At 40.2% G+C, this 14530-nt stretch overlaps 1 protein-coding gene across 1 annotated transcript; it reads left to right on the plus strand.

Moving 5' to 3' along the window:
• Window positions 1-9966: 9966 nt before the first annotated feature.
• On the plus strand, window positions 9967-13208 carry LOC147641232 (uncharacterized). Its single transcript, XM_086819374.1, has 3 exons — window positions 9967-9992; window positions 11558-11631; window positions 12345-13208. Exons 2-3 carry the CDS (start codon window positions 11562-11564, stop codon window positions 13112-13114), a joined length of 840 nt encoding a protein of 279 aa, XP_086675500.1. The 5' UTR covers window positions 9967-9992; window positions 11558-11561; the 3' UTR covers window positions 13115-13208.
• Window positions 13209-14530: the final 1322 nt, after the last annotated feature.

Here is a 14530-nt window from a genome sequence, read left to right on the forward strand (position 1 = left end):
AAGACCCCCTTCACATCACCATGAATTCAGCACAGGAAATAGCCAAATTTAATGGAGAACAGTTTTATACATGGCAAACAAAAACCATGTATTTGCTGATGAGGAAAAATCTGTGGGGATTAGTTGAAGGGAGAGATGAATGCCCAAAGAGAGGGGAAAATGAGTGGAAGAGTAGGAATGAAAAAGCATTGGGGCTTATTGCACTCAGTTTAAATGATGAGATCATTCATCATATCACAGGGATACAGTGGGCAAAAGATGCATGGGATGAACTCAATAAATTATTTGGTACACAAGCAAAAAATTCCAAGATAAATCTATTAATGCAATTCTACAAACTGGACATGAATGAAAGTGAACCCTTAATCACACACTTGAACAAATATAAAAGTATTAAGCAACAGCTGGCAGCTCTATTGGCAAAAAGGTAGAAGATGATGAAGCATTAGCTGTACTTTTGAAGAGTGTGGACAAAGGAGATTATGAAAACATTGTAGCAACACTAAAGAATGTACCTGAACTGAAGATACATGAGATAGAAGCAGCTCTACTAGAGCAAGAGAGCAGAGGCAAAGAGAAGAAAGAGCTCGACTCAACAGCAGGAGAGGAAAAAGCATTCTTCACCCGAGGAGGATTCTCTCGAGGACGAGGAAGAGGCAGATACATGAGATAGAAGCAGCTCTACTAGAGCAAGAGAGCAGAGGCAAAGAGAAGAAAGAGCTCGACTCAACAGCAGGAGAGGAAAAAGCATTGTTCACCCGAGGAGGATTCTCTCGAGAACGAGGAAGAGGCAGAGTAGGAGGGAGGACGAGGACGAGGAAGAGGCAGAGTAGGAGGGAGGACCTTCACTTGCCACAAATGTGGAAAGCCAGGACACATGGCGAGAGACTGCTAAAGCAAACCCAGTGAAGAAGGAACGACATCGGCAAACTTCATGGAGGCTCCAAGAGAAGTGGAGTCGGATCATCTTTTCTAAAAGAGAGAGAGAGAGAGAGAACCCACAACCCAATGTAACCTGCCCCAATAAAGTAAAACCACCTCTGAGCCATCGATGATGTAGGCCAAGTGGTAGATGTATATGTGAGCACTTTAGTCAAGGTCGCGGGCACTTATAATAGCCTTGGACACATAGAGAGAGAGAGTGTCAAGGACTATGGAGTTTAGGGACTTGAGGCACTGGTCACGGGCTATCAAGTAAGAGGGAAACTTGATACAGGGTCCAGGTGTGTTAGGATTATTCACTTGAGGGGAGGTGTTGAAATATACAAGTGAATAGGGTGTGTGTGGGAACAAGCTCTTGGATAGAGGCTGTAAAAGAGGAGATGTAATTGTGAAAGAACCTGTGCAAAGGTTAGAAGAATCTACTGGGAGAGAATAATGGGTAGCATGAGGGAATTTAGGAGTGTGGAGTTATTCTGGGAGATAATCAGGGAAAAGAGAAGAGGTGGAGAGAATCAGGCAAAAGGTGGAGATATTCTGGGAGTGAATCATGGAGAAATCAAAGGGATTTGATGCTTGATGTAAACTCTATAAATTGAGGCATAGCCCTAATGAGAATTTGCTGGTTTTTGAGTATCCATGCCTACATTAATCTATCTGCTAATTATTCACTAATTACGTCTTAATCATTTCTTAATCACTTTGTGAATCATGTTGATTCTAGTGTATGATCCACCCTAGCTCATCATTATGCTCAAATTTCAACATGTCTTGTAGATGGAGAGGACAAGTATTGTCCTAATAGATTTGCTACAAATAGAATATCATGACGAGTGCTCATGCCCACAAATTGAAGACAACCAACAAGATTAGCATAGGGTTGATTTAAAGCTAATGATTCAGCCTCAATGAATATCATTGACGAGTGCTCATGCAACCAACAAGATTAGCATAGGGTTGATTTAAAGCTAATGATTCAGCCTCAATATTTGCAGAAGTACTCCTAGTAGAGCTTGCAAGACAAGGAGTGTTTGCCGAATGTGTAGTAGCCAATCCAAACTTTTGAACACTATCTTGGATAAACTTTGTTTGATGAAGAAGCAAAATATCATTGTAATGATACCTTTGAACTTGAATACCAAGCCTGAATGGATGTCGCCGAGATCCACCATATCAAAGGCTGAGGATAAGACCTTCTTTACTTGTTGCATGAAAGATAGATTATTAGACACAGGTATCGTGTCATGAACATAAAGGGCCAATATCACAAAATGGTTATCCACATTGCGCCGCTTGATTTTTGCTTCTTTGAGTATGGCCTGGCTACAACCACCTATAATGCACTTACATTTGACACACACATAAGACTAGAAAAACACATGGTATGCATGCTTGTGAGGTAATATAAACAGACTGGTCCACTTCAAACTCGAGGCCACAACTTGGTCAACTTTCCATCACAATCAACCTACTATCCTCATGTAGAAGAACCTTGGGCGGTTGACCACCTGGTCAATAGAGAAGGAACACTTGCTCTTCTTTGCAAAGAGTTCGTGTTTCCTTAGGATTTCGAGGACTTTGTGCATATGATCTTCATGGTCTGCAACATTCTTCGAGTATACTAGGATATCATCAAAAAAGACAACAAAATCATCCAAGTATTCTCTGAGAATATCTTGCATAAGACGATTGAATGTCACCGGGGTATTAGTTAATCCAAACTGCATGACTGTGAACTCATAATGCCCATAGCGAGTATTGAATGCTGCCTTTGGGATGTCTTGCTCCTTGATTCTGATCTGGTAGTACCTGGATTTGAGATCTATCTTTGTAAACATTTGGGTATCACTTAACCGATCTAGAAGTTCATCAATCCTAGGAATAGGATACTTATTCTTAATTGTTAATTGATTCAATCCTCTGTAGTCAATACAGAGTCTTAACGTTCCATCTTTCTTCTTTTGAAAGAGAACGGGCGCACCCCAAGGTGAGACACTGGGTTTGACAAATCCCTGCTCTAACAATTGTCTTAACTGCTCCTTAAGTTCTATGGCTTCAGGGACTCGCATTTTGTATGCACGCTTGGCTACCGGCCGAGCTCCGAGAGTTAATTCGATCTCATGATCTACTTCATGTGACGGAGGCATCTCAGTCAGCTCTTCAGGAAATACATCTGCATACTCACTTAACCACTCTGGTTCTTTAGCCTTGCATTTTATGTCTACCGGATTCATTTTAACGACATACACAGCTTGCCTAATTCTGAGCCCTTTTAATAATTTGAAAGCCTTGACTAATTGCAGCACTGGGGATCCGAAAATTCCAATTCCTTGAACTTTATTACCGTGAAGGTCTAGGAAAGAGATGGTTCATTTGTGACAATGAATGTCAGCCTGATTCTTTTGGAGCCAATCCATTCCAAGGATTCCGTCATATATTCCCAAGGGGTAGGACTTTGAATTGGCACTCTGTTACGTTCCCATGTAAGCTAAACTGAATAAGGTCAGTCTCAAGGTGAGTGAAAAGAATCTTTCCATTGGCTAAAGGTTTCCCTGATTTTTGATTTAGGACTAATTTACGGAGACATCCTGGGGAAATAAAAGAATGAGTACTGCGTGAATCAATCAAAAGCTTGAATTTCTTACCCTCGTACTCTGCTGGAGTCTGGAGGATTGAGAATTGATGGTTATTCCTCTGATGCTCAATTGCTGCATAGATCTATCCTTTCTCTTCCTCCACTTCCTTCGACTATGGTGACTGCTCTGGCTGCTGGCAGTAGTCTGAGGTGGAACTCTCTCTCTTTGGTTATTCCAATTCTGGGAGGGAGTTCAGAGACTGCTTTGCATGGAGGCTGCAGGCTAAGCTGGCACTAGTCTTCTAAGGTTACCCTGATTTATGCGTTGGGGACCCTGATTGGACTGATATATGAAGAAGTTTGTCTCGAAACTGTGGGACCCTCGCAATCCTTGAGCTGGTGCCCAAGTCCCTAACATCCGAAGCATCTGTTCTGGCTTTGAAGGTCTTCCCTTTACATTCTGGAGAGAGCCGGAGTTCCTGAGAATATACTTCGGGGGAAAGGTCTTCCTTCATTTTTGAAGCTTCTCATCTCCACATTCTGGTTAGGACCTTGGTGTCTCTTTGGAGGTGGAAAGTTGGAAGAACTTCCCGGTGTCTGAAATCTCTTGAAGGATGAGGGAGCTGGCTTTGGTGGGACTTTTACGAGATGAAGGCTTTGGCAAAGTCCTTCGCCATTCTGACAGCTTCTACCATGGACACTGGCTTGGCATTTTTAACCAGTGTATCCAAGGGTTCGTTCATTCCCCAAATGAACCTGGCCATGAACTGCTCTTCATGTAGAGGTGGTGAATATTTGAGTAGAAGAGCAAAGGCCTGGTGATATTCCTCGATGGTTTTGCTCCCCTGCTTTAGCTCTAAGAATTCGTTCATTTTGGTTTCCAAAAATCCAAGGGGAGAAAATCTCTTTCTCAAATAGGTTTTAAGGTTGTTCCAGGACTGAGTAATTCTATCGAGACGGTTAGTGTCACAGTGGTTCCTCCATGCGACCCTAGCTGTTTCCACTATTTTCAGTCTGGTAAGAGCCATTTTGTTCCGCTCATTGTAGCCTGTGTGATGTCAAAATATTCTTCCATGGCTTCCACCCATTTCTCCATAGCCTCGCCCAGGTTCTCCCCTTCTCCTTTGAAGGGTCCTGGCTGAGTCCTATGAAGAGTTTTGTGAACATCAGGGTCAAGCTCATCATCTTCAGATAGAGGGTCTCGGTGACGGCCACGATTTCCTCGTCTCATGATTCTACCAAAAATCATATATTATTAAATTTTCATTTTGATATCGTCCATGAGACCCTAAGACTTAAGAGGTTCGGAAAACATTTTCTTAAACAAGACAATGATCTTATTGGAGATCTATGACATATGTCTGATAACAGATTTTTCTTTAACAGTTCGTCCATAAACAATCACTTATACAATAGGGAATTTTTCTCCAGAAAACATTTCTTTATCTATATAAAAGTTGCAATATGTACATAGAGCAGCTCGGCTCCAGAATTCAAAATCTCCTCGGGAGATGCATAGGAGGACGTTACTGGGCCATAGCCATGCTGCCCTGATACAAACGTTCACTTACGATAAGGGAGCTATTTCTTGTCCTTAGGAATAAAGCAACTAAGAAGTCTATAGACTTGGCATGAAAGTTTGAAATTTCGAGGCGTTGAATGATATAGAATGACACCACGCACAATTTTCAGCTTTAATAGAATCATTGCCAATGAGAGGTTCTGCCTCAGCATTGCACGCTAGTTGAAAGAGGTGTGGACATACTGCCTGCAAACCACTTATGCTGTCGTCTGCCCGTTGGGTCATCAGGAAAGTATAAATCCTCGAAATGGCGTGCGAGTCTTACTCAGCTTGTTCGAGTTGAAGCAGAAGAGATGAGATGCTCAAAGGTGAACACAATCATGTCTTGAGACTGGGTGAGGTCGGGAATACCAGATAAATAGGGAACTTCCATCTATAAAAACAATTTCTTTGATTAAAAATTCTTCATTAAAGAAGCTTATAGAATGAAAATACATTATGAAAATTGCTTTTTCCAAGTTTTTATTATCAATTGCCCCTATGGTACTCAAACCTTCAAATTCTAGCATTTCTTTCTAAAGAGGTTCATATATATATATATACATATATACATATATATATATGAGTTTGGAGACTGCTTTGCATGGAGGCTGCAGGCTGAGCTAGCATTAGTCTTCTAGAGTTACCATGATTTTGGCGGCGCTGGGGACCCTCATTGGACTGATATGAAAGAGTTTGACTCAGAACTCTGGGACCCTGGCTTCCTTGGCCCACAGAAGGATATGGGCAATCCTTGAGCTGGGGCCCAAGTCCTTGACATCCGAAGCATCTGTTTTAGAGAGAGCCGGAGTTCCTGAGAATGTACTTCGGGGGAAAGGTCTTCCTTCATTTTTGAAGCTTCCCGTCTCCACATTCTGGTTAGGACCTTGGTGTCTCTTTGGAGGTGGAAAGTTGGAAGAACTTCCCGGTGTCTGAAATCTCTTGAAGGATGAGGGAGCTGGCTTTGGTGGGACTTTTACGAGATGAAGGCTTTGGCAAAGTCCTTCGCCATTCTGACAGCTTCTGCCATGGACACTGGCTTGGCATTTTTAACCAGTGTATCCAAGGGTTCGTTCATTCCCCAAATGAACCTGGCCATGAACTGCTCTTCATGTAGAGGTGGTGAATATTTGAGTAGAAGAGCAAAGGCCTGGTGATATTCCTCGATGGTTTTGCTCCCCTGCTTTAGCTCTAAGAATTCGTTCATTTTGGTTTCCAAAAATCCAAGGGGAGAAAATCTCTTTCTCAAATAGGTTTTAAGGTTATTCCAGGACTGAGTAATTTTGTCGAGACGGTTAGTGTCACAGTGGTTCCTCCATGCCACCCTGGCTGTTTTCACTATTTTTAGTCTGGTAAGAGCCATTTTGCTCCGCTCATTGTAGCCTGTGGACGTCAAAATATTCTTCCATGGCTTCCACCCATTTCTCCACAGCCTCGCCCAGGTTCTCCCCTTCTCCTTTGAAGGGTCCTGGTTGATTCCTATGAAGAGCCTTGTGAGTATAAGAGGACGTTACTGGGCCATAGCCATGCCGCCCTGATACAAACGTTCACTTACGACAAGGGAGCTATTATCTTCTCCTTAGGAATAAAGCAACTAAGGAGTCTGTAGACTTGGCATGAAAGTCTGAAATTTTGAGGCATTGAATGATATAGAATGACACCACGCACAATTTTCAGCTTTAACAGAATCATTGCCAATGAGAGGTTTTTCCTCAGCATTGCACGCCAGTTGCAAGAGGCGTGGACATACTGCCCTGCAAACCACTTATGCTGTCGTCTCTCCGCTGGGTCATCAGGAAAGTATAAATCCTCGAAATGGCGTGCGAGTCTTACTCAGCTTGTTTGAGTTGAAGCAGAAGAGATGAGATGCTCAAAGGCAAACACAGTCATATCTTGAGACTGGGTGAGGTCGGGAATACCAAATAAATAGGGAACTTCCATCTATAAAAACAATTTCTTTGACTAAAAATTCTTCATTAAAGAAGCTTACGGAATGAAAATACATTATGAAAAATGCTTTTTTTGAGTTTTTAATCAATTTCTAATAAGAGTTTGTTTATCCTTATTAGCTTTCAACAATGCTCTGATACCAGCTGTGAGGTCCCCGCCCGCCTACTCTGGGCTCCTGCTGTGGTGGTGGAAGCGGCAGCGGCCTCTCGCGCGGGGCGGGGGTCCTGCACACTCGGGGCCTCGCCCGTGGATGTCCGGGACAAGAGGCTAGCCCGAGGGCAATCCCTCCGAGGCTGTGGTCTCGGAAGACTACCCTCACCCGGAAGGCACGGGCAATTCCGCCAGTAAGGTGAAAAATCTTTTAACTAGGAGATTACTCTAGCCAGTCAAGTCTTGACTAAATTAAACTCATCTGACCAAGCCTGAAGTCACATGGTCAGATCAAGAAGAGACTTGCACTTGGTCCATTTGTCTATATTATGGAACACCCAATGGAGGGTATCATGGTCCTCTGTCACAACCTACATGATAAAATTGAAAGTGAGATTTCTCTAATGAAAGAGTTTATGAAACCAAAAATAAAAAAGAATAAATTCATACCTCAAATGACCTAAGCCACCAAATAGTGTTCTGTGATTACACACTAAAATATCTAGAATTTTTTTTGTATTCTGTTATCCAATGCTCTGTTCATTAATGTGATTGTTATTCTCTATGTTTTCCTTTGCTTCAAAACTTCACATTCATTAAGGTTTATAACAAACTTATGGACTCCTCTAGTCTCTACCAAGTTCATTCCAATAAATTGGACCATTGCCTTTTGTAATATTTTCAAATCAAAGAAAATATTGTTGGTCTTATCATGTCTTATTTCTTCGTCATTATTAAGGTAGGTGTATTTGATGTGAAAAGGCTGACCAAGCCAAGTTCTGATTTGCTCATTGAGCGCCACACATTCTCTCCTAACATGATATGGTTTCGGAAGAAGTGTAGCCCGAATTCCGTTTTCTTTGTATTTTGAGTGTAATAGCTTGAAAATCTCGGAATACCACTTTCTCCCTATGCCAACATCATCAAGATATTTTTTTATATCAAGAGCTAACACCTAGCTTTTCTTTGTAAACTATTCTATGAATGTTCATTGTACTTTCTTATACTTCTTCTCCTTGAGCATCTGGCCTACCATCTTTGAAGATAAAAGCATGGAATATTGTCTGGCTGTTGAATCCAATTCCATGTTTTCTTTATTTGGATGTAGGAGACACCTCAAATGAATTCGTCTTGTTATAAATTTACATGTACTAAATGTTGTATCATAGAAATGTAGAAGCTTATTTCCTTGCAGCTTGTATTCTTTTCTTGATTCCACCACTTGGATTAAGTTGCTCTATGTTCCTCATATTCTTTTTTCCTTCTCATGCCAATGCTTGTTGCTTTTACAAGTGCATCCTGTAATTTTTTATCAAGCTCCTATATTGTTTTAGATTGAGACTCTATTTTGCATGAACTTCTTTCTTGAAGAGAGGTGTACATTTGTTGCTATACTCCAACTATGTTGCACAATTCAAGTCTTTTAGAACTCTATTCAATTGGCTTAGTGCATTGCAATAGCCAAGCAGTCCTTGGCAACCATCGCCAACATATCTAATCAATGAGGTTGGATTTAAGAATGAGGGTGTGCTTGAGGTTAGAGGATTATTTGGATACATAAATCCATCACACCATAAGCCTATATGCTTTGAGCCTGCTGAAGCTCTCGTCTCTTCCTTCTCTCTTCCATTAATTGAAAGCTAGGACTGATTTCTTTTCTTCCAAGGTGCATGCTCTTCAAGATCAATATGCATATGATATGGCTACCTCTTCTCTCCCATATCAATGTGATGCAACTAAGTCACAATGTAGCACAATGATGAGCTCGCTATAGCCTGAGTTCACGAGAAATGCACTTGAATATCTAAAATGGGAGGGAAAAGTCACTAGAAGGGAAATCCTTCACCAAAGAGGAAATAAACATGCTCAAAAAGTGCATTAATGCGAGCTCATTTATCTATAGATACATATTGTGCCTTTATTCCTTCGATATTTATTATGCACCCATAGGACGATAGTATATTCTCTTTGTTCTTGAGCATTTAAGAAGAGCTAGACCACTGTGTTGATTATCTCTCTCTACAAAAATACACAAAAAGGTTCAAAAATCCTTCCTTTTTTCAAATTTTGAGCCACAAAAAATAGGGTCACATGGATTATCTTACAAGGCTCCAAAATGAGTCTCGATTTCCGCTAATGCATGTGTGTGTGTGTGTGTGTGTGTGTGCATAGGGGAAACAAATTATACTCTAACTTGTTTTTTAGGTTGGACCTTCAATAAAGCTTGTCCTCCTTCACTCATTAACTCTCTTGTAAAATGAGATGGCCATAAAGTAGCACGTGGGTAGATGTTGTGGCAAGGAAGGACAAGAATGGATAGAATAATAGTGCACAGCTAATTACACAAGTGTTTCCAGAGGAGTTGCTTGCCTCCCTTCCTTGACAAAACCAATGCTTTAAAAAATGGTATTCCAGGTCTAGTGTATTTGTACCGACCAGAATTTTAAAAAAAATGAGTGAGATTTTAAGAAGCTTTTATTTCAAAAAATGATTTTATTTTAGTATTTTAGTCATAAAACCAGCATATTGTAAAATAAACCGATTTTAAGAGTTGTCCTACGAGTACCATATTGTTACACGTTCATCCGGTGAAGGTTGGCTCGTGACCCACGAGCTGAGTCAGAGCAGGGTTCGCAGGCCCTATCGTTCATCCCGTGAAGGTTGGCTCGTGACCCACGAGCTGAGTCGGAGCAGGGTTTGCAGGCCCTGTCGTCGCTTTCCATTGCATGATCCCTTTCCGTCCAAAACTCTATAAAAGCACCTTACCAAGTCACCTCTCTTGTTTGATCCCCAATTTTCACTGGCTCTGCTCGCAAGGTAGGACTTCACTTAGTGTAGTTAGGCTCTTAGGCGTTTAGATAATTCAGCGCTCTGCAATATCCTTTATATTGTGAAGAAGATTGCAAGCTTAATTCACTCTGTGCCTGCAAGAGCCGCTCTCGACATCCTTAAGTAAACCGTAAGGCGGTAGCTTGCTGCCAGAAAAGGCTTGGATATATCTAATGTTAATATTGCAATCCCTTGCTTCAGATGGTGGTCCGCACTCTGCAATTTTAGCTTCAAAAAATGACGATAATATATAATATGCATTAGCATTACCATTGTATGAATAGAAATTAAGAGTTTCCAAGAAGACGTACTAGATTGGATAAGCACACTGTGTTTTGTAGGAGTTTGGAGTCTAGCCCTATAATTTTAATTTTGAAGGGTGACTCATTTGAAGGGCTCGAATTTCTTTCTAAAGAGGTTCTATTATACATAAATTTAAGTCCTACCTTTAGTTTGAAAGCCCCTATGGTACTCAAACCTTCAAATTCTAGCATTTCTTTCTAAAGAGGTTCATATATATATATATATATACATATATATGTATATACATATACATATATATATATATATATATACATATACATATACTTACATATGTATATATATATACATATGTATATATATGTACATGTATATACATATATATATATATGTATATATATGTATATGTATATATATATATGTATATGTATATATATGTACATATACATATATATACATATACATATATATATATACATATACATATATATACATATATATATATATGTATATACATGTACATATATATACATATACGTATATATATGTATATATATATATATATATATGTATATATACATATATATGTATATACATATATATATGTAAATATATATGTATATATATATATATACATATACATATACGTATACATATATGTATATATATATACATATATAACTATACATATATATACATATATGTATATATATATACATATATAACTATACATATATATACATATATGTATATATGTATACATATATATATATGTGTATATATATGTTTTTAAGGCCCCTAAGGTACTCAAACCTTCAAATTCTAGCCTTGTTTGGGCCGTTCAAAGTGGTGTTTTGAAAATTAAGGAAAGAGAAACAATACTACGGGCTCTATTTTCCTCCTTGATCTTCTTTTTAAGGAGCAATGATCATTTTGTTACCTCCTTTTTAGGATATACTTCGTTACTTCTTCCATAGAATGCCAAAGTTTCTGATAGTCGTAGAACTTGAAGACTTCACCCAAATTTCCAGTTGAAGGGCTCCTTACAACCTTGCCTTTCTTTGTAAAGAGATCTAAATGCTATACTTTTCTCCTGATCCTAATCCTTATTTGAAAGGGATTGCCCCTCCCACCATTATTATGGAACATAAATCACCCATTGCACCCTTCAAATTCTAGCACTGAGTACGCTACTTCAAAAGAAGTTACTTGATTTGAATGTTTCACTAGATGATGTACCTTATTTCCTTATTTATGTATTTCTATTAGTTTGTGAATTCAGTGTGTCACAGATCAATGGATATCACGAAGAAGCTTATTGCTATGATGGTGCTGCTCTTCCTAGCGACTCGTGCAACTATAGAAGGTAAGAGAATGTACATGATAAGGCGTGCTAATTCTGTTGATCACAACCATAGCAACATAGCCCCAAAACACAAGCTAAGAAAACCGCACATATGGTTCCGTTGACTCTCCAGCAGTTGTAACTTTAATAGATAGGTCTCCACACGACCTGCTAGGCTATTGTGGTTCCGTGAGCTAGAACATAAAATAAAGAGTGAGCTATAATCCATGATCGTATGGGTTGATTTTTGACACGTGTATTTCATACATAAAAGATTGCTAAAAATTTTGAATGTCAGCTAGAAAATTAAATAAAAAGTGACTCCAATGGGGGAGTCCATCGAAATTTGCATGTGGGGTACCCATCAAAAGGCAAGCTTGTTAGTAGAACACCTTTCATGCATGGGTTGCTTTCACATTATTTTCCTACTCTACTCTGGTGATAGTATTACCGTTGTACCTGTTCCAATTACTTCTCCCTTTTAATTTAGGCTAACTTTATGGATGATAAAATTTGAAGGACATAACTAGTCTCTCTCACTCCCCTTGGATGTTGATCTTAGAAGCTAAGGAAATGTCAAGTAGCTAGCTAGCTAGAATATATTATCGGAATTGAGCTACAAAACATGACATTGAAAGCTAGTACTAAGGTGTCAAAGCTAGTGGGGTTTGGAAGGAAGGCGCTCTGAGAGAAGGTCTGAAAAGCTCCACTAAACCAATGGTGCTGCTGCGCAGGTCGTGATATAAAGGCGGGCGAAACAGTCAATGGCGTCTCTGGTCACATGATGATGGTGGCACACGATGCTGAGAGCTTGACTCTGTCAGAATATCTGTGGAACAATTCAGTAGATTTACGAGAGGAGGCGGTGCAGACCATCTTCATTTCTGGCGTGGGTGCTGGGAACTTGAGCCCCGACTACTATGCAAATTATACGTTGCAAGATGCAGTGTGGCTTCGCGAGGTTGCACATTTGTGGAGACAGCTGAACAACACTTTAAGTGCTCCGGACATAGTGAGAGCGGAGGCCAATCGTTCATACTATAGCTACTTGCGTTACTCTGTCGCGATGCTCGCAGCCTGGAATATTCGAGATGATGGGGGCAGTGACTATGGTGTGGAAATGCGGGATGCCGCTGCATACTATGTGGGAACCATCAAGGAGGCTATGGAGAGTGAGCCCAGCGACATGATCATTGTGATGTTCCCATGTGTCTCGCTGTGGCCTTTTCTTGCACGAACGCTGCTCAACTCTACAGCCGGGCAGGAGTGTCCGAATGTCTACAAATTTTGGATGGAAGACAATAGCAGCAACAGCACCGCTGTGAGGTTTGCCAACTTAATTGACCAGCTCGACGAGCGAGGCTTCATCACCTCATGGTCTCACGCACTGTCTCTATTTCGCCAAGGCATGCTGTGTGAAATCAATTTCTTTAACCTTGGCCGTCGACTGGCATATTCTGCGAAAAGTGGCTATTATGCTGGAGCCTCTCTGAATCTAGGCTGAGACAACCAGTGGTGGGACAACATGCACGTTCACATATGTGCCATTGCATAATTAACAGGAAAATGTGGAAAAGCAGATCAAGATTCCTTTCTTTTATGCATCTTTTCTTTTTTGTAAGGATGGAAATAGATTTAAAAGGAAAAGAAAATGAATACAAAATGGCTCGGGCACGAGAACCCCAATGTCCACTCAAACACTAATCACTTACATAAATGTCCTCTCATGAAGCAGTCATACCCTTGGCTGTTATCTCATATCACACTTTTCTTTGGATGAATGAATCTTATATCATAAGCTCATGAAACATGTAATCTTTACTACAGCTCCTTGACATAACGGCCTTTACATAGTCACCCTATAATCATGCACGGGCGGGTAAGGGGCACCCAAGATTGTCGACACTCTGAACAGGTCGTCTTAAGAAAACCTAGCAAAAGGACCACTTGGAAGTCTCAACATAATACCTACACTCTTTACATTAATCTTGTACAAGATAATGGTCGCTATAACACACATGTAGCTTGCTAGGATATGGTACATTAAATACCCAGTAGTAATGTCTTCCATCACATATCACAAACATGTGTGCTCCCATCATATTGGCAAACCACCAATAATGCCCTTTGTTTGCATAGATTTCAGCCATGTCCAATCCTTTTGTACCAAATATTAATGTCTAGCACTATCCCATCACTATGCAAAAATATGGTTGAATTCAGTTTCGGTATGCTTGCATCTTTCTGGCCTTCGGCAATCAATTTGTTGCTATGCTTAAAATCCTCAACAAAGGATCCATATTCATTGAATCTCACCTATAATCCTTGTTCTGCCATTTGTCCACCAACACATGCCAAACTCTTTGTAATAGATGGCACATACAACATCTCAGACATGGTTTTCACTCTACCATCATGCATCCTCAAGGTACACTACTAACATGTGTAATAGGATGCTTCATATCATCACCTGTAGCAACATGTCCCTCAGTTTGTGTTCGCATCATGTTATCAAACTACTCTCCATGACACGTCATGGTTTGTTGCACCTAAATCCATTTACCATGTTTCATCACTCTCTTTACGTGACATCATAGTGACCATCACATGCTTCATAGCAAACAAATGATCTGTATGTCCCTCAACCATGATGCACTCTACCACCACAAAGATCATTTTGCTTTTATAGAAATCTCTAGCCATATGTCCAAGTTTACCACAATAATGACACTCAATGTCATGCATATTGTGGTTGCCAACGACCTCTACCCCATGAGATCTAGATCTCCCTCTAGCATAAGGGTAAAAACCTCTACCACCACATGCACCAAATGAGGGCTATGAATAATGTTATGGTTGTGGAGACCTATCATGCCAACCACATCCACTTGTACCTCCTCTCAAACTAGATCTCCTCTTG

The sequence above is a fragment of the Cibotium barometz genome, chromosome 2, assembly GCF_041138505.1.
Source record: "Cibotium barometz isolate CiBa-2024 chromosome 2, ASM4113850v1, whole genome shotgun sequence".
In the NCBI taxonomy this organism is placed as follows: Eukaryota; Viridiplantae; Streptophyta; class Polypodiopsida; order Cyatheales; family Cibotiaceae; genus Cibotium; species Cibotium barometz.

Excerpts from the sequence above, each read along its gene's own strand:
- LOC147641232 (XM_086819374.1), top strand. The coding sequence starts at position 11,562 with ATGGATATCACGAAGAAGCTTATTGCTATGATGGTGCTGCTCTTCCTA. Across the intron at positions 11,632-12,344 it reads GACTCGTGCAACTATAGAAG|GTCGTGATATAAAGGCGGGC; the intron begins GTAAGAGAATGT and ends GCTGCTGCGCAG.